Raw genomic sequence first — 26676 nt, forward strand, 5'->3', positions numbered from 1 at the left:
CTGGACTTGTTCGAAACCTGTCTGATTGTGCATGCAGGAACGCCCAAAAATGTCTTTCTAGCAACCTCTCCCCACGTCTTCACAATAACAGCAGAGACTTTCATCATACGTCATCACATGTCATCATACGCAGACAGTTTTTTTAAGCCTTTACCAATAATACCTGCTTTACGATTCATTTAAGTTTTGCAAGTTTCCAATAAGGTTCTCTGTGACTGCAAGAATGTGCCTGAACCAGGTGTGCAAGACACGTTACAGATATAAACCTGACCAGTTCAGCAGAGTCTGACAGAGTTCATGGCCCGTCTCTCCTGACGGCTCGCTATCACTGATATCTCTACAGCGTTTTTCTTTTAAAGTCGGTAAAGAAAGCATGCCTTTTTTTTTGTCACGACCAATATGTTGCAATCGCTACAAACAGAACATTATTACTGAAAATCATTTTGAGCAGGTGCAGCTCAGGAGGTTGGTAGTTCAATCCCTGGCTGTTTAAATCCGCTTGTCAAAGTATCCCTGAGCAAGATGCGTTCATCGTGAGACAGACTCAGCTGAGGGTGGGAAAACATAAATTTGCCTGTTTATTTTACTCAAGAATCCAAAACCGAGTCAAGTCCACGACCCATCCAACACTTCTACAATATCACTTTCACAAACGGAAAATCTCAAACATTTTTTGCCTCTTTTGTTTCAGCAGCGAAGACGCTGGCACCCGTGGCACCTCCGCTTAACTCTGGGAAACAGTCTGTTTATACTGGAAACAGGTGAATATATTTTGCTCTGCTTTTTACCCCCTGCCCCCCCCTCGCGAGTTTAAATAACATCTGAGTTTGATGTGAAAATATGCGCATCTACAAGCATATTAAAACAATTATCATGTCTCACCCTTCTCTCTGACAGCCGGGCTTTTCAGCCCCCCCTTTGTCTTCCGGCGCGGCCGCTCAGAGCAGCGATCAACACTTTCAGCTTCAGACAACCCGCCATGCAAACTACGCTTACGTGAAGCATAACCTACCCTGAAGGCTTGTCACCAAAAGAAGAAGCATAACAAATTGACAGCAGCGAGATGAGAAACAAGCAGCTTGACCCAGGGCAAGCAGCCCGAGCCTCTGATGTATCTACTATTAATTATACAGGCACTTGCACGCGACAGCCACCTGACACGTCAAAAATTACTTCTACATGTCCACAAGATGTCATTAATTACACCAGCACAAGGGGGGATGTTGTTGAACTAGTGCTAATGACGACAGAGTAATTTAAGAAATCAGCGCCGCCTGCATTACTGAAACGATGTCATTACCTCATCAAGCGTCGCCTTTAGTTTTGGACGTCTGCTGGCTACTCTTTAATCCCAGAGGCACATGCAAAGTATTAAGTTATACATGTGTGAGAGGCTGCTTGGAACAACTTGGGCAAAATTAAACGTTGTGCATGTCGCCCTGATTGAGGCTGCCTACCAGCGACCTGAAGTTGGTGCGTGCGTTTCATGTCAAACACATAATTTAAAGACTCGGCTCAGGCTGGAGAGGGTACTCCTGATACAAAAATGCTACACAGTGTTAAAGTTGCCGTAACCCATTTCAACTATAGTAACTGTCAGGGTCACACCTTACTTCTTGGACTCTACTATTCATTATCCAGGGCCTTCTTGCACCAGTGGATCCATGCATGATGTCTGATACAGACAAGCCAACTTGCTTCTAATTAGCTGAGTGGCACAAACAGAAAGTTTGAACAGCAGCTGGTTGGAGTTGCTATGGCGTTATGGGCAGAGGCTGGCAGTGGGCAGGCTCAGAGTTAAACTTATCTGAACTTTAAAGTTAAAACTGGTCACAACTCTTTTCCTTAATGGTGGATTTTAACACCTGAGGATAAATCAAAGATGTAGATTGCCGACCATACGAATGATTTCCGGGTTTAGGCAGAGACCACCTTCACTAACTTGTGATGCAAACCCAGTCATTTTGTTCTATAAGCAGGCCTGAAATGTGACAGAAACCACTCAGTTCAGAAAAGAGTAAAGGGAAGATAAACAAACAATAGTTTGCTGATACTAAAAAACTGATCTTAACTTAGTCTGAGAAGGAGAAAATCTGTGGAAGTCATTTCATATTAATCCCTTTTGTCCCATGCTGCTTTACCTTTTCTAGTAGACTAAGAGGCAGTATCTTAACTGTTTATTGATGCAGACAGGTAAAAAATAAAAATCTGGCTGCTGCTGCTCCTGTAACTCACAGGAAAGCTGAACCCCCTCCGACGACCTCGCCAGGATGTGCTGCGATTTGACGCACAGACAACATGATTTACTGCGACTGTACTGAACCCCAGCCAATCCACTTAATGACCTACATGTTTCCAGATGACTTTAGAATAACATAGAGCTTCCTCTCCCAGTCATGTATTTGCTTCCCGGAAGCTCCGCACTGTAGGAAGTGGGCTGCCAACAATGACATCATCATCCTGCACCAGCAGAGGTGACTGCATCTGCACTGAACTGCAACCCCTCCTCTTTCCCTCTCTCTCTCTCTGCATCCCAAATTGTGAATGTGCTGTCCTTTGAATGGACTGAATGCTCCAACATAGATGCACACACACATATAATATCCCTCACACACACACACACACACACACACACACATAATGATTGCTAACTAACTCATGCTAGCAAAGCCCTGCTGGCAAAAGCACAGTAAATCGGCCTCTAACCTCTCATGTCTCATGCTCTCACACACACAAACGCACAGGGAGTAATAGAAAGTGTGTGCGTGTCTATGTGTATGTGTGTGTGATGTGGTCTCTTTGTGCATGAGTGCTCCTGTTTGCTGGAGGACAACTGACTTGTTTATGTGCATACATCAGTGTGACACACGCGCATGCACAGAGGGCCTCATTGTTTGTTTGTGTGTCTGTGTGTGCGTGCGTGAGAGAGAGAGCGATTACAGGGCTATTCACTGTGCTGTGCTGGCAGGTATTCAGTGTGTGTTTGCGTGTGTGTGTGTGTGCGTGCATGCGTGCTCCCCTTTGGCATAAGTGGTGATTTAGAAAAAGAGAGAGATTGAGGAGGGGGCAGGGGAAAGATGGAGAGAGAAGCACTGGTTGGAAAGGTGGAGGAGAAAAGAGGAGAAAAGAGGAGGAGGAGGAGGAGGAGAAGGAGTGAGGATTGGTGGTGGTGATGGCGGGGGGGTCAGGCTGCACAGTCTTTTCGGCAACTCCCGCCAGAGCCGCGGTTGCCATGGCGACGGGGTGAGCGGAAGCAGTGCCTCCCTCGACATATCCTATTAGGCTGAGAGAGTGAGAAAGGGAGGAGAGAGAGGGAAAGGGAGAGAAGAGCTTGGGTCAGGAGACTGAAAGAGAAAGCAGAAGAAGAACAATGGCGGGAAAAGAAAAAGAGAGATGAGGGGAGATAAAAGTGCATGATTGTCTGTGTGTGTGTGTGTGTGTGTGTGTGTGTGTGTGTGTGTGTGTGTGTGTGTGTGTGTGTGTGTGTGTTCGTTCTGGGGGAAAAAAGAAAAACAGGAACAGCAACTAAAAGAAAACTTTCACTGGAAAGCTAAATCTAGGCCGCTAAATGAACTTTGACCCATTCTGTCACTCTGACAAACACTAGTTAACTCATATGAGCTTGCCATATTGTTTAATCATCTTCCCGTTCACTCCTCTTGCCCCCAACATTTCACTGTCTCCTCATCTCTTCTGAAAATTTACTGCCAAGTTGCTCTTGAGTAACGCAGGATTTATGAACCCGCAGTGGTTTCCATTTGCGTAGCACTTTGGCCACGCAGAGAGGGGGATTGTGGGAATTTAACCAACACAGAGGCTTCACAAACTCTCAAAAGCCAGTGGCGGGTGGCTCTGCAGCAATTACGCCATATCTAGGTCTTATCCTGATAGGTTAAAAAGGCGGCTTCAACAGAAAAGGGAAGATCAACAAAGAGGAAGGGGGAAAAAATAGCATAAATGAGATGCGGAAGCAAAGGCTGTAGAGGAGATTTTCAAAGTAAATTTAACCCCGCTTCTACCTCACTGTGATGAACAACAGCACTTACAAGAACAAGTGTAGCCCGCGTGTCTTCTTCATACGCATATTTCTGACACTGACTGTATACAGCTATGCAGACGTGGTTCTGGAAAGCTCTGCGTACCACCTACGGACTACCAACGCAGCACCATGCCGAGCCCTCACCCACTGCTGAATATACAGTGGGCATCTTCAGGTTGTCATTAGATTACATTTATTCCTGACTGATTGCCAAAAACTATTCATTGTTTTCTCCTGCTTTGGAATCTTCTAACTACAAACTGTTGCAGTTTGCATGATGGAAGAAACAACAGAGAGAACAAGCATAAAAACTAGACTGACGTGAAGAATCCTTTGGATAATGCTCAAAGTTTGTCAGTTGAGTAAAAGAGGGGAAAAAGGGCTAGTAGTGGAGTCTCTTCCTCAACTTTCCACCCACTTCTAATGGAATTTGGCTAGTACGAGTTGAAGCAAGTGTACAATTTCACATCTCATGTCCCCTCCATTTGACCTTTTGATGTCTATTTTGACCTTGGACTTGATCTTCCTGTTAGCAAAGGAAAATATGCTTTTTTAAAGCATTAAAACATCCCACAAGTGCTCGTTTTAATCGTTTTTCTCAGTATATGCTGTTAAAAGTACCATGACTCAGTGAAACGCATATAACCTTCGTATTTCCTCTGTTGGTTTCCTGCACTACTAACTCATCAAATAAGCTTAGCTGCTGAGACATCCGTGCACATGCATGCAGCCAAGTTACCAACGACATGTCATAATGTTCTGGGTAACTGATGAAAAATAACATCCCACCTCAGCAAGCCAGGTTCTAAATAAATTCAGCAGGGCTGTATCTGTGAACTGCTATGCTTTCTTAAAGGATCATCCATCATCTCTGTATAAAACTTTAAATGTTTAAATTATCATAGTGAGGAAAAGAGAAATTTGACCATAAACAGATAAGAAGAAAAGCTGGCAATTTATTTTGAGAGTGCAAATACATAAACAAAGCAGACAGGTGTAAAATGTCAACAAATTAAATACCTTGGAAACAGTACCCAATCAGCTAATTAAATTTGTTAAAATCCTAAACAAACAGCAAGTTTTATCTCTGAAGCAGACATCTGCACCGTCTGAAAGGTCGTTTACCACTGAAATCTGTTAAATATGCCAAGACCGGTCACTAGGCTTTAAAAGTTGTTTTTACCATTTTCTGGAATTCTATAGATGAAATAATTCTAATAGATAATAATCCAAATAATAAGAACTGAATAAACACAATCTTTAGTTGCAGCTCTATCACAACAAGTTGTCTTATTTTTAAAACTCTGGGCTGGAAACATACAACTTTAATACAGTCTTATGGTAAATAAAGTTTGCTTTGCGCGTCTTCTAGAGTGGACCTGACATTTCTTATTTCTGTCTGAGTAACCACTTTATGTGCTGGTCTCACATACAAGCGGTCAGGCAGCAAAAAGCCCAATATGATCCACAGACCATAATATTTCATATTTCCTGAGGTTTACATAAAGATTGTCATCTGTTTCTGATGAATAATTTGTTGCATCTGACAGCTTGTTTAGATATAACTTGACAAAGTCCTCCATTGCTACTGCTCGTACTCCTATATTCACATTTTTCCCCTTGATTTCATACCTTCACTCACTAGGATTTGTGTTGTCTTGTTGAGACAAACATATAACAATCTACAACATATAACAATCATCATTCAAAGAGTCCAGACTGAATTAGTATTTGGAGGGAAAAAAAATGCATCCTGTTCAAACAAAGAGTTAGCCAAATAATCATCTTGACAGAGTTACTGTTTGCAGTACAAATGAGTTAGAACAAAGGGTACAATAACGATAATAATAATAATAATAACAGTCTTAACTTGAGTAAATATGAGGCATGTAGCATTAGTGTTTTAGGCTCCCAGTGGAGTTTTATAGCAGGAGGATCTGCTTCCTGGAGACTTTATCTTTGGACAGGAAAGTCCACTCCCCTCTGTTGGAGACAGCCACAGAGGTGTGGCCAGCACACACTCACACACACACGCACACACACACCCTCTGCTTAATGATGTCTTGCGCAATACTACTCCACCCAGCCCCCACCCTTCACTAACCCAAACCACACCACACCACAACAATGCACACATATACACACTCCTTCTCCCAGGCCTCACATGTGAACGTAATTAAGCTCTGAAATATAAGATGTTTCCTTAAAAGTAAATAAATCAGTCTATTGGGTTCGCCTTGATGTTACACTTTCTGAAAATTTTCCTGCAACTGGTTCTGGTATTTAGCCAAAAAATAATCAGCCGAGGCAAGCACCAAAATATGATACTGGCATGGCTAATAAACATTTAAAGTTGCCTTTGCTCTTCAATCAAAGAACGCGCCATTCTGCACTCAAATCCTCCAGACTCACACTGTTATGCTGGCACATTTTACTATAATGTACGTATATGTATTAACATAAACTAAGTATTAAAAGGTTTTTATGATTATTTACTGCGTCCGTGCATATGAACTACACATATAAAAAGGCCCAAGTACGGAGCCTTGAGGAACTCCAAACTCATTTGCAGGGCGGGACAAACTCATTTCTGTTATGGAGATAAACGCACAACTATAACATCATAAACTGATCTTGTGAAAGCTATAAATGGAAATAAACAGAAGGATTTTACTATGTCAGTAACTGAGATGAACTAATAACCCAGACATCGTAGACGTGTAACTGGTTTTTCAGTGTAGCTTGTACAAACTGGTGAGGAGAGATGTAACAATGTGATTAGAAATGCAGGCTGGTCATGTTTTTCAGAACAGTGTTGACTGCACAGTTGTCCTCTGGTTAAATTCTTGGCAACATTGTGTCCGCTTACTTAATCAGACACGCATCAGAAACGCCAAAAATAAACAAAGGAGCCACAGATAAATAAATCGGGTATATTGGTGTAACTGTGTGACAAAACAGAGATTAAAATGATCCTTCCTAAGACAGGATTTAGAAATGTTTTTTCCCTTCTCTTTAAATTTCCTAACTATTTCAGTAAAAAGGAAATCCATTTAATATCACAGCTTTGCAAATTGTTAAGAGAGGTCATTCAATATGATGATGGGAAACACAATTAGTCACTGTTATTCAAGTATATGTAATTTCAAGCATATATGCAAGGTCAAGCAGAAGTTCACTACGCTATTACAAACAATACTTTTTGTGTTACTCCTCTGCTACATTGTTTTTATCCACACACACACACACACACACACACAAAAGCACGGGCTACTTTTGACATTCATTTCTTGGATTCTTAGCCAAACCTCAACCATAACCAGCATATTCCCAAACCTACCCTTAAACCCTTAAAACCATGCCAAGTGGAACTGCAGTGTAACCAAACTGGGAAAATTATGACTGTGACACATCCACTAACCAAGTGTATCTTTTCTACTTGCAACAACATGTGAATAACGACATTTTATCTCACCTACTCTGTGGCTGTTCCCACTACAGTAAAGACTATTTCCTCTGAGGCTCTGTGCAGAATTTTAGCACTCATATATATATATAAACACAAAGACACGCTGTTCTAACTGACAATGGCACAGATAATATACATGTAAAGTGTGGCTAGACTTCAATGGAGTTATGGGGTGAGGGTGGTGACAGCATGAAGCCACTCAAACAGACTGGAAAAGGCTTATTTTGGTAAATTAACTCAACCTAATTATGTCACCTAGCTAAATTCTGTCTTTAAAATTTAAATCGTAGAGACACATTCTCATGATTTTTCTAAAACCTAGAAGACACTACAGTACACGGGTATCAGCTGAGAATGAAAAACAGACTGTTTCCTGCCCGGCATGAAATTTCCCTCTTTTATTTATCTCTGCTCCAAAACATACCACTCCCTGCTAACAGACACAGCCGTCCTGCCTTTCCCACATACCGTCATAAATGCAAATCTATGCTTGTGCTATATAGCTGGAGTGCAAACATAAAGCATGTGGTGCCTCGCCTCAAAAACGGCTCAGCACATCAAGCGTTATTTTAATCAATAAACGACAATGATTGTGCGTACTTTTGTATATGACCAATATGACCATGTCAGTTTGCCAAATAGCCAAATCTGTAAAGAAAAATTAGTTATTTTTGAGATTAAGATTTGACAAATGGTGGTAGCTTAAAAAATAAGCATTTAAAATCGCAGGCATCTCTCCTTGAAATCATTTTTTGTGCAAGGTATGATTGAAAACTAAACTCAATTCAATATTAGTCAATTTCCTTTACATAGCACCAAGTCACAACAGCAGTCGCCTCAAGGTTCTTTATATTATTTATTAAGTTAAAGATTCTACAATAATACAGAGAAAACCCCAAGAATCATACAGCCCTCTATGAGCAAGCACGTGGTGACAGTGGCAAGGAAAAACTCCCTTTTAACAGGAAGAAAATCCCTGGACGAACAAGGCTCAGAGAGAGGCGGCCATCTGGGGCTGATCACTTTGCAAATGTGTAGTATGTTAGCAAAAATATTAATTTCTAATGAATTAGAAATAGTTCAAGTGGTTTCTCTGCTGTCCCAGCGGATGAAGGTAATGGAAGCACAGAAATGCATTACCATGAACAGTGCCCGGCTCTCTCATTTGTCTGATTAATTCTACATTTATCTAGCACGCGCACTACGATGCTGTTTAAATGTCAGTACTTTCAGACAATATAGCGATTCTTAACTGTTAGCACAGTTCATGCACCTCCCCGTTTTTCAGACCAACACAATCCATTTGCCCTGCAGTTTCTCTCTGTTATCTTTCCTGTATTGAAAACCCAGAGAGAAGCTAGCCTGACTCTGCATCTCCCCTGCGTTTCAGCTTCATAAAAAACAAAAAAAGTATTGAACACAGAGGAGGGTCAAATGGTTGGCAGTCATAATCCTGCAGCACAGCCTGTCCTTATCTGACTGTCCACACCCTTTCCACCTCTCTACCTTCACTCCTCTCTCTCACCCATCTGTGCACTTCCCTCATCTGTCTCCTCTCTGACAATCTCTTTCCCCTCCTTCTGCTTTTCTTTCCGCATTTCCAACAGCTTCTTCTCTTCGACGCCTCACCCATCCTGCTGACAAACACCTTTCACTCCTTTCACTATAAGTTCGCTTTGGTAATGGCTGCTATACTGTGCGAACGACTCTAGTAAGTCTCACCTTATCATTACTGTTCACACCCTTTACTGTACAGCCTTCCCTGTCTGTTTATAACAGGGTGCATCGACCTACCTATCAGCTTAACAGTAAAGCTTGAAATGTCAAAGGTGTAGCAACTTGTCTGCACTGCAAAACCTGTGAGCCCGGCCAGGGCGACACAAAAACACTCCCATGTATTTATCGGCTTGTAATTATATTTAATTGGCACACAGAAGTGAAGCCACCAATAATCACTGCATCCATAATGAGGATGAGAAACTATCTAGCCAGCGCACCAACTACTAATAGCCACAAGGACAGCGAGGGAACCGAGTGCAATATTTGAAGAACAAACAATGAGCAAAATACTCCTAAAGCTTTATCGAAGGATTTAAAAGATAAGAATAAGTGGCATAAGTGCCTTATCAGTGTTTTTTTTTTAATTCAATAAAATTCTGACTTGCTGAACTTAAGTTAGGAGTGTTTTCTTTTACATGAATATTTCCCATGAGTGAGCTCGACCAGTCATAACACGTCAAATGAGCTGTGAAACTATGAGAAGCTTAAAAATATATTGACATATGCTGTATGCACACTGACACTGCAATCCTTTTTTAGAAGCTCGGAAGATATAAAATCTTTTCTTGAAAGGAAATGCCATAAAATAAGTTTGATGTGATTACTTTCTAAGTGACTGAACTTCATTGACAACAATTGCTGCAGAATCCTAATTTTCATAATCTTTACAATGTGTATTTATTAGTATTTATTTTATATCTAAAATAATTGTGGATACTGCTGGAATTTGTGAATTTCCTCCAGGGGATGAATAAAGTATCCACCCATCCATTCTGAACAACTGTAAGCTGTAAACACTTGGATGAACTTAAAATAATATTAAAAAGACAGAGACGAGTTAAGATGTGACAAAATGCAGCTCAGTTTTTTTGGTTCCCAGTCTATGGGAAAATCTCTTTTGGTGTGTATTTCTGAGCAAAGACCAGAAAAAGACAAACTCCTCTGCATAAATCAGAAGGACAGAAGATGCAGATATATGCTGCTTAATTTATTAGTAAATGCTCAGACATAAATAGTCTGATCCTGAGAATGAAATCCGCTGGGGAATTTACGGGTAACTCCAGCAGGACTTTCGTCAGTATGTATCCCACAGCCTCTTGTCATGTAAAACTTGGCTTGGCTGCGACCTCTGACCTCCTCACTATTCATTTCACGGAGCTCATTCTGCTGATGCGCTCCCTGAAAAGCCACTCAGGATTAAAAAAGGTGAAATTTGCTGCTTTTTCCACATGAGAGCAAATAAATGTTTGTTTACAAAGTGTGTTTAATGACTTCCTACAACTCTACCCATCCATTAAACTTTACCCACTAATGTCAGACCATGCCTAATCTTCCACCATCACATCAGCCAAGCGGAAAGCCTCACTGTAACCTTTGCAAGAAGCCGTGTTTTTCCCCAAGAGGCTCCACTTCCACTGGCCTGGAAGTGGAGTCGACCACCATTTGTCAAATCTTAATCTGAAATCTCAAAAAATAACAAAATTTTCTTCACAGTTTTGGCAGGTTTTAGTTTTCTGTGACTCCGATAGGGTCAGAGTGACGTAAATTCTGCCATCGGACCCACTTGGCAATTTTTGTCTGACCGTGGAGGTCATGCACAGGGATACGCTACACAACAATGCACCAACCACGCACACGCCGTTCAGCTGCACCTCAACCAGGCTTCAGAGTAGTAGAACATGAAAGGCCACACCTCGGTCACCACGATAGCTGAACACTGCATCAAGATATCATCTAGTATTTAACGAAAACTAAAACAACCTCGCAACTATACCGAACTCTTCCTCCTCATCATACTTCCTAAAATTAACCACCACGCTTGCTCAGTTCAACCTCACCCATCCCGCAAACATCTCTCTGCTCACTCCTGCATCAAATTTGTTCTCTTACACTTCCCTCATTCCCTTCGCCTCTATATCGTCAACTCATCCCGTCATACAGTGAGGTCTTAAGTCCTTCAACTGAAGGCAGCTGGACTTCTTAGGTTAAGGAAATGTTTCCTATCTCACATCTGCGGTGCTTTTTCAGTTCTAAAAGGTGATGGGGGAGCACCAGGTATTTAACTCCTAGTGGAGGTTCAGGCTGTGGATGTAGTCCTGAGAGTTGTTGACCCACCCGATTGTCATGTGAGTCGTTAAGCTTACTACCAGTCAAGGGACAGATTCTTTGTCTTCATGACCCTTAAAGGAAGTCCAGCTCCTTTCAACTCAGCGCTGGATAACTGAGGCTACGTCCACACTAATGCGTTTTCATTGGAAAACGCATCGTTTTCTCTCCGTTTTGGCCTCCCGTCCACACTGAGACTGCATTTTCCTCAAGGAAAAACGCTCTCGAAAACGCATACATTTCAAAACGGAGCTGCCCCGTCGCAGTGTGGACACTCAAAAACGCAGACTTTCTAAAATGATGACACATTTTAGTCATGTGACCAATTAAACAAAGATAGTGGAGGGCATTATACAGCAGTTGTTTTGATTGCTCTCAATTTTGACCGCCCTAAAAAAGATTATTATCAGTTTGTACATGCTCCAGATAGCTTTTCTTCAAATTCTTTAATTCTCACTCGCTTTTGCGCATGCGCAGAACTGGAAGGTAAGCGTTTTGGGCCGTTTCATTGTGGACGCACAACTCTGTGAAAACAACTGAAAACGCTAGTGTGGACGCGGAGCGTTTTCAGACGAAAACGCCGTTTTCAAATCTATCCGGGCTAGTGTGGACGTAGTCTGAAAAATTCAACAGACGTCATGCTGTGAAATGCTTAGCACTCTGCACTACTGTATCATTGCACCTATAAATACACTATACATGCTGTTATTGTCCGTGTGTGTATCCTGTTAAGTATATTGAGAGCACAGAAAAAACCCAAAAGAGCCCAATTCCTTGATCAGAATCCAATAAAGCTTATTCTGACTCTGATGTAATGCTGCTTTAAATCAAACCCTGCTGATTTTGGCAAAGCTTGTTTGAAACATGTGAAACAATTACTAATTTTTTATCAAAAAGCACAAAACGAGCAGTTTACTCCCATTTTAAAACAAAATAGTAGAAATAATAACAAAATGAATAGAGATGAATTCATAAAAGAGGTACAGGTCTGACACAGAGATAAAAATCAAACAGACCCACAGGTGCTCATAGTTTTCTTCTTAAATAATGCAGCAATGACTGCTGAACTGTTGACTCTATGGTTAGGATGTGTGGGTGACAGCTGGCATGATCCAATCGCAACATGATCTCTTTTTAAATAAGGTTTGGACAAACGTGTTCGCCCTGTTTGTCTGATTGTTAGCAGGATGTTCAAAGCAGAAAAGATGTGAAATGACCAGTCGTTGCCAAATGAGTTTCTTTGATAATCTGAATCCGGGTCCTGTAACATACTCGGCCTTTCAGCTATAACTGAAAATGATAAGCACAAACCCACTGTTGATCTTTCAGACTAACAGCCTGCTGTCACAGGCAAACAGGTGCAAGTTTTCAATCACAAAGAGCACACATTCCTGCTAAACTGCACAACCTGTACACGATCTATTTGCTCAGGTGAACGCATGTAAACGAAAAAGGATGTTTTTCCGGATTTGTGAAGCTGATGCACCAGCCAACAGCTACATTATCATAATATCAAGCTTGAAATAACATAAATTAACCCTAAAGTAAATTTACAGTTATTTCAAAAATTTGTGCTCGTCCCTTGTATGCAGTATAATGCTCAGAGGAAAATCTGAATTCCCGCCAGCACTGAGTTTATTAGAGACACAATGTTTTTGCATCCACAAATCCTAATCAAGACGATTATTGTCAGGCTTTAGTTTGACAGAAACCTCTACCAGGGAATATCCCAGGGAATCCAGTGCAGACGGATAACTGTGTCCTTTTTGCTCTAATGAAGACACAATGATTGCCAGTTTATGTCAGATCAGGTCTTGATTTGCAGTTCTACTAAAACACAACCATAATTTAGATTAAAAAAAACCCAGAAAAACAAATGTGTCTCTTCTTTCTAGAGAAACAAACAAGGAAACAGGAAAATTATATAAACTCCTTTCTTTGAAAACTGAAACTGAAAGTAAGCCCAGCCAGCATCACTTTAATAACACTGGCACAGGTAAAATTGGTACACACAGCAGCAGGTCACAGCTAAAACAGGAACAGGGATTGGTTAACTGTGATTAATGTCGCCCTGGGGGAAAAAATGTTTCCCTTCTAAACAGCATGACCTGTGATTATCGGCTCATTTTGTTCTGATACTTAAACGACATCGTGGTGTCACATTTTGCAATTAAAACGGGGATCACTGTTACAGACAGGAAGCATGTGCAAAACTATCAAAATAAGATGCAATCTCGGATAAACGAGTCTTTTTCTTTAAGGTCCGGGGCTTCCAGAGTAACAGTTGCAAACCTCAAAACCTGTTGAACGCTGTACTGAATTAAAATAGCGCCATCAAGCTGCTAAAACGCCAATCATGACGCACAGACAGAAGAGCTGAGCAGCACTGGTTTAGGTGCATCTCTGAGGGAGCACCAGTAGGTTCATTTTCCACTTTACAGACTAGACCAGCGAGAGGGCACCGGATCACAAGAAGGATCTAGCCTAACGTAATCTGCATAAGTGGAAGGATATGAAATTAAATAGAGTAAAAAAGTGCTTAGTCATGTTATCTGCCTGCTAATCACTTTGTAATACTCAGGCGGGAAGCTGACATCTGAGAGATCCAGCTGATTGCTCTGGTATGCATATTGCTTCCTTGTCTGCTGCCGATTCTCGAGTATTGGGAAAACGTGAATTTTGATACATTTTTTAAGGCGGTATTTGAGAAGTGTGTGTCAATATTGCACAAACTGATACTCCGTTCATTACGCGTGACATGATTTAAAGCTTTCTTTTTAAGCCAGGTAAGTAACTGAAGTAACCTTTGCTGTCTGTGTGATTTGACCGCGGTGTGTGTGTGTGTGTGTGTGTGTGTGTGTTTTTGTTGTGAAATCGACATAATCAAACACATTTGATCATCGCAGAACCGACTCCCAGCCCCACCTGCACACGCCCACTTTCCTCACCTCCATCCATCTAGCCACACATCTAGCGTTCTGCCTCTTTAACCCCATTCCCCTCCAATCAATCAACCAATCGCTTCCACCGAACCCCCCGTCTCCCCCTCCTCACCGTGCACTCCATCTCCTCTGGCTCTGGTTTGATCTGTACAGAGGGCATGTCTTTCTCGCCCTCTTCCTCTGCTTTCTTTTCTTCCTCCTTCACCCTCACAGACTGTGTCGCCACTTCCTTCAGCTCCTCCTTCTCTCCCTGCGTTGGCCGTGGCCTGGTCGCGGGCTCTTCTTTCTTCTCCTCCTCTTCCTGGACTGTGGGCGGCAGAGGTGATGAAGAAGGTGGCGGTTCTTGCTGGGTCAAGGAGCTCTGCTTGGCCGGGCTCCTCAGCCTCTTCCGGGCACTGACCGCACTCTTCTTCTGCTTTGGAGTTGACTGGCACTGAGGAAGAAGAAGTACAAGAGATGGCGTTAAAAGGAGGAAGGTGAGTTTGGTCACAAAAAGAGGAGTACAGAAGGTCGGCAAAGACAGGAAGGGGGGGAGAAGAGGTGATAAGGGAGTCGTTAAGGGGATGAAATGGGGGTGGGGAGAAATTGAGAAGAACAAGAGAGGAGGAGGAGGGGTGAGAAGAAGGTAAGAAAAAAAAGCCCAAACTTTCTGGCCAGGGAGAGGGGGTGAAGGGAGAGGGGGTTGTGTTAAAGGGTATGAGGAAGGTATGAGGAGTAAAGTGGGCAGGAGGAGAAAAAGCAGTAAGCAAGAAAGCAGAAAGCAAGAGAGCATAAGAGGAAGAATGAAGAGGAGAAAGTGCCAGGTAGGACAGGAAGTAAGACAGGAAATGGGTTAGTAGAGTTTGGAGGGAAAAGGTCATGACTACAAGCATTACCTCTACTCTGAAAGCCTGCTAAAGATAACCTCCTCTCAAAAAAATCTGCCAGAAGAGGGGGTAAAAACACACAAACACACACACACAAACTCACACTCTGTCTGAAAGAGATGGAAAATTAAAGGCAAAGACAGAGACAGAGGAGGCAGAGAGACAAAGGCCTAATCCTTAGGCTGCCAGTGAGGGAATGAGAACGAAAGAGAAATAACAGCGAGAGCAGGGAGGAGTAGCCGTGAACTGACCCCTCCCTCCCTTTCAGCGGCAGGCAGGCAGACACACCCTTTTCTGGAAGCTGAGCGAGAGACAAACACACACACTGAGAGAAAGAGAGAGAGAGCGAGAGCGAGCTGAGGAGTGCCAAGGCAGAGGGACACACACACACACACACACACACTTTTAGAAATGCACACACCCCTTTCTCTTCTTTTTGGTCTCAATTTTCTCCCCTTTTTTCCTTTCTTAGACAGTTTCTGAGCTCTATCTAAGAATTATGCAAGTCCCTACAGATAAAACTGTCCAAGAACTTGCAAATAGTTTGGCAAGCAGTACCAAAAATGTCCACAGATGTGGAATCCAGCATAATTTGACCTACATTTTTTAAGAGGTTTAGAGACAGTCATATTTTGAAATGTGTCTTACTTTTGATATGATGACTGTACATAAATTCGAAGGACAGTGAAACAAAAACAGTAAAACAAGAAGTTTTTTCCCCTCCTGTCTGTCGCGAGTCAGATAAGAATAAATCAAAGCGAGCTGAGGTCAGTTATACCTACAATATGTTTACAGTCATTTTAAATAGGTTTTAATAGGTTTGGGTACTTGCATTCATTATTGTATTGTTTTAGCCAGTGAAACTAAAATAATATAACAGCAAGAACCAACTGTGTTGAGTCTAGTGGTCAACACAGTGTAACATAATATGAAGGAAAAAAATACAATTACATATAAAACAGCATTTACCACATTAGAAAAGGGTTTAAGACATAATTTTTGACTTTAAAAATAACATTTTTAAACAGTTAATTAATTAGTTCATCTAAGGCACCATAAATGTTATATTCCTTGTTTAATTCTACATATTTTCTCCAAAAGGAGAAAGTTTAGGATGCAGGAAATTTAAACGAATGTACATTTATCTGCAATTTTATTAGGTGTGCCTATAATTCTCAAAAAAACAAGAGGCAAGAGGCAAATCTCAGGGTTAAAAATGCCTTGTTGTTTTCAGAGGTCAGAGGAGAATGGCCAGACTCCTTCAAGCCCCTAAGAAGACAACAATAACTTAAGTAACAACCATTACAACCAAGGTATGCAGAAGAGCATCTCTGAAGCAGGTGGCCTATGGCAGCGGAAGACCACACCAGATGCCACTCCTGTCAGCTAAGACCAGGAAACCGAAGCTCACCAAAACTGGACATCGTAAAAATGATGATGAGTTTATATTTCTGCTGCAAAGTGAAAGTATAAATCCAACCTGCACTGTATCAGTGGTTCAGGATGGTGGTGGTGTAATAGTGTGGGGCACACTTTGGCCCATTAGTACCAACTGGGCATCACTTAAATGGCACAGCCTAGAACCCAGTGTACCCATCTTCTGATGGCTGCTTCCAGTGGCATAACATACGATGTGACAAAGTTCAGATCGCTCAAACTGGTTTGTTGACCACGACACCGAGTTCAATGCACTCAAATGACCTCCACAGTAACACATCTCAAGCCAACAGAGCACCTTTGGGATGTGGTGGAGCCTGAGATTCACATCCTGGATGTGCAGCAACAAGAATCAAAATCTCTGAGGAAAATCTCCAACCCAGTTCTAATAAGGTGTGCCTAACAAAGTGACTGGCATATTTCAGTGTCTGTCTTTATCCTTCTATTAATACACAGCCACCAGGTCATGACCAAATATTTATATAAACGAAAGTTGTAAAAGAAGTACATCAAGCAATCTACCGCACTTCTTTTTCTTCCTCTTCGAGTTCAGCTCATACCGACAGGTATGTGGTTAAAGGTGACGTTTGAGAAGTTTGTTTTAGAGTTCTGTGGTTTTAAACAGAAATGTGACTTTGTGAGATCAGCACATCAACTTCTGGTTAACTTTAATGTAAACCCAGCCTGCCAGTGACTGAAAACAACCGATCGAAATCAGGGTGAAATTCAAACCCCTCTCTTTCAAATTGTTTGTTCACATCTGAGCAAGAGTCAGCACAGACAGCTGATATTGAGAAAAGTCCCATAACTAACACAAACATCATCAACAGAAACCACCAGCATTCTTTCAAAAGACGTATTACAAACACAAGCAAAAAAGGCTTGACGTGCGTGTGCTTTCCTAGTGTGAAAATCCACCATCGAAACGCTGAAAACCCACGCATTAAAAAGAACAGAAACGGGAAGTGATAGCAAGATTATTCCAGTTGCGCTTCTTTATGTATAATTCTCACGGTGCGAGAAATGCTGAAATAGATAAACAAGTTCTTGACTTCCTGTCTGCAGCGGCGACCCTGCCGCACGCCCAGCTGTTTAATGGGAAACGCAGTGCTGTGTGCTGCACAGTGCAGGGTTAGCTGTCTATGTAAAGCCCAGTGAAGCCAATCTAAATAAGAAAAGATAACAGCTGGTAGCAGCAGGAGAGATATGAAATAATATCAGAAGAAGCAGAGCAAAAATTTCAAAATAAAAGGTTTGATATATTATTTAAGCAAAATAATTAAGTATTAACAGCATTGTTGTGGTTGTTTTCACACTGAGGAGAAGTTTCTCTCAGTCTGGTAAATAATTAACAAGTTAAACTGCCAGCAGGACTTAATGACAAAGCTGGAGAGCACACTCACCAGCACATAACCTAAAACAATCCATCATATGTTATGTCAGCATAGCAGAGAAAAGATTTTACATTATCAATTGCAGTGAGCGCCGGTATTTTAAGCATTACGCCACCGGCATGTTTTGCACTTTAAGGCAGTTGCAGGTAAAGTATTGAAGGTTAGTTAGTTGCAGAAGGATTAGCAGTATTAGGTCACAGTCTAATATGTGACTTGGAGACAGTTTTAAACCACACCTTCTGTTTTCTTCAGAATTCAAATATTTTTCTGACACGTAACTTGTTGAAGTGTGCTGAGAATCGGACACATTTGCGCTCTGCCACACAGAACAGTAAAAATTACATCATCACTTGATGTTCTCCTGTTTCTTTCAGCCTATGAGGGCAAACAGAGACTCTAAGGCCATGGTGGTGTGTTTCAGGCTGGCATGTGACCCAGCCCTAGCGGATTCCACAGCGAGGTGGGGCCTCGGCCAATCAGCCTGGGTGTGGCTGCAAGCACAACCCCTCCCACACACAGACACGCACACACGCACACAGAGGGCACACACTGATCTCTCAGTTCCATTGTGAGGGGACAGAGCCCCCTCTGTGTCTCTAAACAAAGGTAAAGGCAGCTTGATGCCTCACCTTCCCCCCAACTGGCAACCCCCCACAAAGCCAGAGCCTGAATTTCACCAAACTCCACGCACTCATACAGTTTGAAACAGCTTTAACTTCATTGGGCCTAGAGTTGCTCAAGGCGCTTCTCTGTGGTGTTTTTGACCACAAGCTTCCTTTCTAAGCTTCAGAGACCATTTTTGACCTTAAACATCACACAGGGAAATCCATCAGAGACAATGAAACAGGTTTGTGCACCAACAAGACCAGAAAACAGTCAAGGATGCTTCACATTACATCACAGTTACATCACAGTTTACACTTTGACTTATTTCAACAGTTGTTGTTTTCCTGATTTTTTTTAACCTTATGTAAATGGCAAAACCCTAAGAATTTCTTCAAATTTACACATAGTACTCATAAAGTCCTCGTAAGTTACTAAATTAGCACATTTACATTTTAACTGCAGTTTAGACTTCATGAATTAACAGTATGCGCTGTAAAAACTGGAGCAATGTAGCCTATTTAAAAGCACAGAGAGCGCTAACAGCGACATCAACACAGTCTGTTCGAGCACACAAAGCCTTCCTTTACACCTTGTGCTTTAACCCTTTATTTTGTTTTCAGTTCACTAGTTAGCAGTTTGGTCCTGCGTTTTGTTCTGAAGAGGCCTCATTATCATCTATTCTCTTCTGTAAATGGCCACTTTTCCAAAAGCCATTCAAGGCAAACCTGTCCTTTCAGTTCGACAGAAATAACAAAAGCTCTGCTCAATTAAATCAGAACATTTGTGAATTTGCTCAACAGAAAAGACCGTAAACAAATTTATTTATTTATTTTAAAGAAGCTCAAGGTTGATTTAATTTGCCAAATTACATTTGTGGACAACATTTAAAATATTTTGGGGAAAACTTTGGCAACCAAAAATGTATAAAAAATTCATTTCCAGCTAAATCAGATTTGGTGGCGTTTCAGGCCATCCTGAGGAGGGAGGGTTTGTTTTTGGTCTACTGGAAAGAGCTGAAGGATGCAGACTCCACATCTTAAAGGAAAAACTCTACAAGCAGCTTTAAGTCACACACACCTCAATTCCAACTCCTGCATGCCAGTGCTTGATGACTAGCATAGAATACAAACACCTGCAGCTGCTACTTAGCTTGCAAGTTTTCTATCACAGCACAGAGGGTAGATTCAGATTTTTTGCAACCTGGGACGTCTGATTAAAGTCAACTTTGACCAGCCAGCTGCACCAAATTCAAAAAAATGAAACCATACCTGATTGAGTAGGTTTATTCACAACAATCTAGAGTTGCCGACTTATTTTAGTCCAAACGAAGCAGCAGCGACCTCAGGGGCATAAAAGTAATGTTACCTGGGATGTGCCAGAGCCTGCAGTTCCTCTCGTCCAACTTTCCAGCAGAAATAAACATGCTTACAGCCTTGTGCATAAAACTCCCCTTCAGGACAACTACAAAAGATACAATTTGTTTCACCTCTTTAAAAAAAAAAAAGACTTGAAGTTCTGCATTATTAGGGGTGTGGTCACTTTGAGTGACAGGTAGATGTCGATTCCTCGCTTTAGTTTATACAAGACGCTGAACTAGACCTGTCGTTGACTATATGTGCGGGATGGTACCTTTTGGAGCTAACACCATCTGCTAGTGTTAGCTGACAACATTACACAAGAGTTAAAATCAGAAGCTTGAATGATGATGTCATGATCACTATGTCCATTATTCATATACAGTAGGGGTTTGAAACAGGTGGCCTAGGGGGACCAGAACCACCTATCCGGCTCACTGGATTGCTTTGGAAAATGTGAATATTGCCAAAAAACGAGGCATAAATATGACACTTTGTTCATAATGTAAGTATGTAAAACTTACCAAAGACATCACCCATGGCCTGGTGTTACAGGTTCATTTGATTTAATGCAGCAGCATTTCTTCCAAATGTAGAAAACCTCAAGCATATTATTGAAATTGCACTCCTCTTTCTTAAGGCATCTCAGTGATTCACTGTCTACTTAATATTCTTCATACTTGCAGGTGGGTTTTAATATGCTATTAAGCAACAGGTTTGATATGTCGCTCAATATGTAAAAAATTGAGTTTTACACAATAATACAAAAGTTATACATTGAAGAACATCATGCTACAAGCACAAAGCCTTGCATTTTGCTCTTCTGACTGGTTATTCCTTCAGAATTCTTAATTACTTGTTAATTAATGCATAAAGAGTAAAAAGCACAAATCGGATCAGAAAAGTACTGTGCTGCAACCAGACCTGGATTAATCATGATTTGCAAATAATTCCTTTCCGTTTGTTTTAAACCCAATCTGGAGCTCCAGCTGGGCGGAGTTCATAGCTCTCTAGCAGTTCAGACTGCACCACGTGAGGAGTAAATTACAGGGGGGAAAAAATAATTCAATTTTTTAAGCATTTAAACTTCAGGAGTTGTCCTTCAGCTTAGAAATCACACCTACTTTATCACTGTGAATAGACTGAAGCAAACACTGAGAATCTTTTCGCAAATCCGACTTGATCCACATCTGCTCCCAGACGAGGCAGCAAAAGAGGAAGGAGCTCACAGAGGGGGCCACGAGGCATGTGTATATGTGTGTGTGTGTGTGTGTGTGTGTGTGTGTGTGTGTGTGTGTGTGTGTGTGTGTGTGTGTGTGTGTGTGTGTGAAGAGCAGCACTAACGAGGAGTGATAGTGAGATATGCACATGTTGTGCGTGTATAAATGAGGAATGACAAGATGCCTTTTTGTGTGTGTGTGTGTGCGTGCATGCATGCCTCCCCCACCGGAGGAGGGGTCCCACTGTGGAGTTCCAGGAATTAAAAAAAAGGGTGGGGTGGGTGTGACCCTGTAAGCCTCTGATCCTACCACAGGAAGTCAGGGTGGGGGTAGAAGAGGGACCAAGAGGATTGAAAAACAGACAGGCAGATTGTGTTTTCTCCTCAGACTCTGTGACACTTTGTAGATGAGAAAACTGCAGCGAGCCTTCCTGTGACCCGGCCCACATTTAAACAGCTGATTTCCGAACAACAGCATAATCACACGAGTCATTTCTCAAGCAAACAACTGCAGGGCACAAAAGCGACTAACATGAGTTACTACAAAAATAGAGTTGGTCCCACACACTAAAGATAACTGGTGCCTGTAGTGCTCACCAACTATGTACCATATAGCTCATTTCCCTAGCTTTATAAACCCTGTATCGGGGATGAATCCTAACTGGAGGCATCCTTTTAAACTGTACTCAATCAAAGTTATGCATGATTAAAGATCAGACCAACAGACTCTGCTATAGCTGCTAGCTGACACAGTGTGTATGTGTGTATAGGTTTTCCTTTAGAGTGTTAGTGACTCATTCGTTATCACATAAATATGATTTTAAGTCTAAAATCTATTTATATGTTAGCACTGAGAAACAATTCTTGCCATCTGTGGCATGCATGCATATAGCCTACAGATGTAGCGTGCTAGCTAGCCGAGCTGTCTTTACCTGATGTTAAAACACCAGACACTCATTCAAAAATGGTCACTTCAGGCTCCAGAAAAACAAAATTGGATCTCCACAAGGACAAACTCCAGACTTCAGAAAGGTTGTCGCGAACCAGTGAGTGATGTCATTTCTGCCATGTTCAATTGCTTATCCACAGTCTATAGTTAGGCTACGCCTGTTCAATTGCTTATTAATATTATCTATTAACTAATTAAAATGGGGAAGAAAAGTGACTTTGAATGCGACGTGGATGTTGGTGCCAGACGGGCTGGTCTGGGTGTTTCAGAAACTGCTGATCTGCTGGGATTTTCCCACACAATCATCTCTATGGTTTACAGAGAATGGTCTGAAAAACAGAAAATGTCCAGTGTGCGGCAATGCTCTGGATGACAATGCCACGTGATGTCGGAGGTCAGACGAGAATGGCGAGACTGCTTTGAGCTGATAGGACTGCAATAACAACTAAAATAACAGCTGATTATAACCAATGTATGCAGAAGTGCATCTCTGAATGCACAATGTATAAATAAATGGGCAGGTAAGAGCAAGAAACCGAGGCTACAGTTCGCACGGGCTCACCACAAAACTGGACAATAGAAGATTGCAAAAACACCGCCTGTTCCGACGAGTACTGATTTGACTGTTAATCTTGACTAACATGAGTGTGACAGTGGAAACAACTACACTTGTCCAGCAAATGCCATGGCAGAGCATGACAGTGGGGGAGGTCACAGTGGACAAAACAGGCCATCTGAATAGGTCACTTTGAGCTCTTTTCTATCATTAATGATCTAAGTGGTCAAAATTACAGCTCGCTTTAGGTCCCCCAAAACGCCATAAGGGGACATCAAGCCAAAATGATTGTGAAAATAACCCACAGGGTTACAAATCTTTTGATACAAACTAGATTTAATGTGGAGTCATTCTGCAATCACCCACAAGAGGGTCTGTCCCTGGGCTTCACGCAGGCCAATCTCAATGTTTCTAAAGTCTATTTTTATCCGGTGAAGACTCACTGAGCGTGAACTGAACGCTCTGTTTCATCCTCATACGGTCCCACACATTCACACCCGCTCAGAACAACCAGTCTGTTACTGCTGAGCTGCAAAGAGATGGAGAGAGGAGACATGATTAAGTATGTTGATGAGGGAAGTTTTCCATTCCCCTTCTGCATCCTGGCTTGGGATTCCATCCCCTGTAACCACAGCTTTGAAATAAAACACAAATAATGACTGAGACTAACTGCATGCTGTGTTTAGATTTTTCACACACAAAAAGCACCCACACATTTCTAAGTTGTAGTGAAACATCAAATAATGCAAACAGAAACAAAGGTTGGGAGCAGGCACCGTGTGACTGTCTCTTCTCACCTTTGACTCTGTGAATAAAGCAAAGCCTGCTTGGCATTTTAACACCGTCATATACTTATGTTGTCACCCGACAACTGAAATAGAAATATGTGAATGACAACACCTGAGATGTTAAAACACAGTGTAGCGATCCTCCGGAGATGGTAAGACACTTTACACGTTCTCCTTCCTTACAGCGTCACACCACCTTTTTAATCCATGTCAACCAGAGAGGCTATGATAAAAGAAGCTCTGAAGTAGGCTCATATCAATGTGTTTATATAGTTTTACCAAAAATAATGTTGCCAACACCATATTTGCAGCATACTGGAAAATACAGATGATACTAATCTGTGTAGTGCTACAACACTGGGATTGATAATCTATTTAGCATCCAGTTTTGTTTTCTTAAATTACCTTTTAACATAATTTGCTTTTTGGCCTTTGTATAATTTATAAAAAGCTGTTTATTTTACAGAAGTAGCTATTGCGCTAGCACTTCGTGCTTGACAACCTAGAAACAGTTAAACCTCTTCTTTATCATTCTCCAAGTTTGCAGAGAGCAAAACATCCTGCCATCCTGCCAACATGTGGTTAGAAGTGGGACAGACAGAGATTGGTCGCTCGGTTGAGGCTTCTCAGCTCATTAAACTTTACTCCTGCTCACTCTGACTTTTTATATTACGTTTAAATAAGGCTGAATTCACCGTTTATTTGTTGTCATTTAAATATTTGATGCTTATCTTAGAAAACAAATCAAAAGCATTAATTTTATTTCATGTTAACTTTGATGCATTGATAATGTTGTATTCATGAACCAATCATTATAAACGCAGTTTTAAAGAGACTCGTTTGAAATATGTTATGCTATTTCCAACTTACATTTGCACTGTTTTCTGGCAGAAGTTAAAATAATCAAAACTGGATGATAACGGCAATGAAAGGCTGATTTATGGATGCAGTGAAACTAAAACCCTCGCTGAGCTTATTCTTTAGAGTGTGTTTGAGTGAGAGAGGGTGGGACAGAGAGACTAACTGGGTCAGTGCTCTCCTCTCTGTCACTGCTGCCTCTTTCCAAACCACCCCCAGCCCAACACGTGTGTGTGTGTGCGTGTGAGTGTGAGTGTGTGTGTGTGTGTGTGTGTTATGGGCAAAGGGTGGGGGACTGCCCCAGTCGGCAGCACTGTTCATGCCCCAACATATATATATATACACACACACACACACATATATATATACATTTACATATACATACAGATAGACAGATAGATAGATAGATAGATACATACATACATACATACATACATACACATATACACATATATCTATATATATTATAAAATGGAGGTTCTGCCAAACAAATTTCTCCAGATAGGAAAATAAGTTGGCTCCAGTTTTCAGTTTCCGTCTGCCTCTGCAATGTAAACTATGCAGCAGCTTTAGCTTAGGATCCATCATCACTTCATGTAAGAGGGACAATTAGCATGAAAAGGCAGTATGGGGGGAAAAAAATCTTCTTTTCCCCCCATACTTGCTGCTCGCTTATACGACTCAGGGTTCAATCTAAGTTCAAAGCGCCGTCTACCATCGTCTCGACACGCTGTCGATAGAATTCAGATATGGAACCATAATTTGTTACTGAACAGAATGAGACAGTAGTCACACCCCGATAGATTTTAGGGCAGGTTAAAGATGGGGGACTACCTCCAAAAACAACTCCTCAAATGATCAGGTAGGTGATTGATACTTGGGCTGTTCCAACAGGACAATGATCCCAAACACACATCAAAACTGGATAAAGCCAGCTGCCATTAAGCTTCTCAAACAACTTTCCCAAAGCGCAGATCTCAGCCCAACTGAAAATTTGTGGACTACGCTTAAAAGTCAGATTTGTGCCTGGAAACCAACCAATTTAAAATAACTCTACCAATTCTGCCAAGAAGAGTGGACAAATATTCAGCCGGATTTACACAGCAATGTCGTTGATTGCTACCAAAAACAACGTAACCAGGTCAACCTGCACGTTGGGACATTTAACCAAATATTATTGGGAATATATGTGTACGTGTATTTGAGCCTGTGTAATTCAAAGAAATCAATCAAAACTACAAAAATTCAATGAGCTTGATCTTCTGACCAGAACTGTAAAGGAAAGGCCCAATGATTCAAGGCCTTCACTTTAAGACCATATAAGCAGTAAAAAAAAAAGAATTACATATTAAATAGTTATTTTTTTATTCTATATTTTGGAGATTTGACTAAAGAAAAGATTACATTCTGCATGAGATGTAGGGGAGATGAAGTGAAACAAGGGGTCAAATTCAAACCAAGCAAAATGTGATTCCACAAATTAAAAAAAAATGTTCTGGCACTAATGACTGAAAATTACATTTTTTACCATTTGTGACAGTCAGTAAATTTCCTTCATTTTTATGCAGCTCTTCCTGCTGTAGTTATTCTGTATGGTAGACGGTCTAAGCTAGAATGATTCATTAATTCAAATCGGGTCACAGCTTTAATATTGCAGCACAGGCTTGAGCCGCTCTGGATTTCTCTGAATCAACTCATAACTCATTTTATCTTGTGTTAGAAATCAAGCGCACCAATTTCTTTTACATAAGTCTGGCTTTGCTCCTCCCACAATGCCTATACTCATTTAAAGGTTTAATAGACCTTGAGCCAAAAGAACATAAAGTGAACCTTTATCCAACACAATCTCTTTAGATAAAGTAAATGCTTTTCATACGAGAGTTACAAGTCAGACTGACCAACGTATCAACTGGACAAACGTGTCATAATAATCTCTGCCAACTGCTCTTCGCATATTTGCAGAATGGGACCGGTGGCCTGGCTTCGCCTGTAGACAAATATATTACCAAAGGGTTATAACAAGAATAACAGACTGGCATGGTGGATTAGAGCACCTGAAAGACACATCAACCACCAACCACCAAAACCATTACTAGGTGAAGTGATCTTATTACAGCACAACATTTTGCTGGGCATCCTCGGGTACTAACATTCAGGTGGGTGTTACTTTGACCACCTATCAGCTGACACCGACCTCTTCCCCCAATACGCCTCCCACATGGAAAAAACTGTTCATAAACAATCTAAAGAACCTGCACCTCCAACTCCCCACCTCCCATTTCAATCTAGCACCTATAAGATGTGTCAAAACAC

At 41.4% G+C, this 26676-nt stretch overlaps 1 protein-coding gene across 3 annotated transcripts in view; it reads right to left on the minus strand.

Annotated features, from left to right (window-relative positions):
* klf8 (Kruppel like factor 8) overlaps positions 1 to 26676 on the minus strand; it is an 83765-nt gene that overhangs the window by 23943 nt on the left and 33146 nt on the right. For all 3 annotated transcript variants that reach the window (XM_063487099.1, XM_063487100.1, XM_063487097.1), the window contains one exon: positions 14448 to 14768. In XM_063487099.1, coding sequence (XP_063343169.1) covers positions 14448 to 14768 — 321 coding nt within the window. The remainder of the gene's footprint in view (positions 1 to 14447; positions 14769 to 26676) is intronic.

This window comes from Pelmatolapia mariae, linkage group LG10_11 (genome assembly GCF_036321145.2).
Source record: "Pelmatolapia mariae isolate MD_Pm_ZW linkage group LG10_11, Pm_UMD_F_2, whole genome shotgun sequence".
Classification (NCBI taxonomy): Eukaryota; Metazoa; Chordata; class Actinopteri; order Cichliformes; family Cichlidae; genus Pelmatolapia; species Pelmatolapia mariae.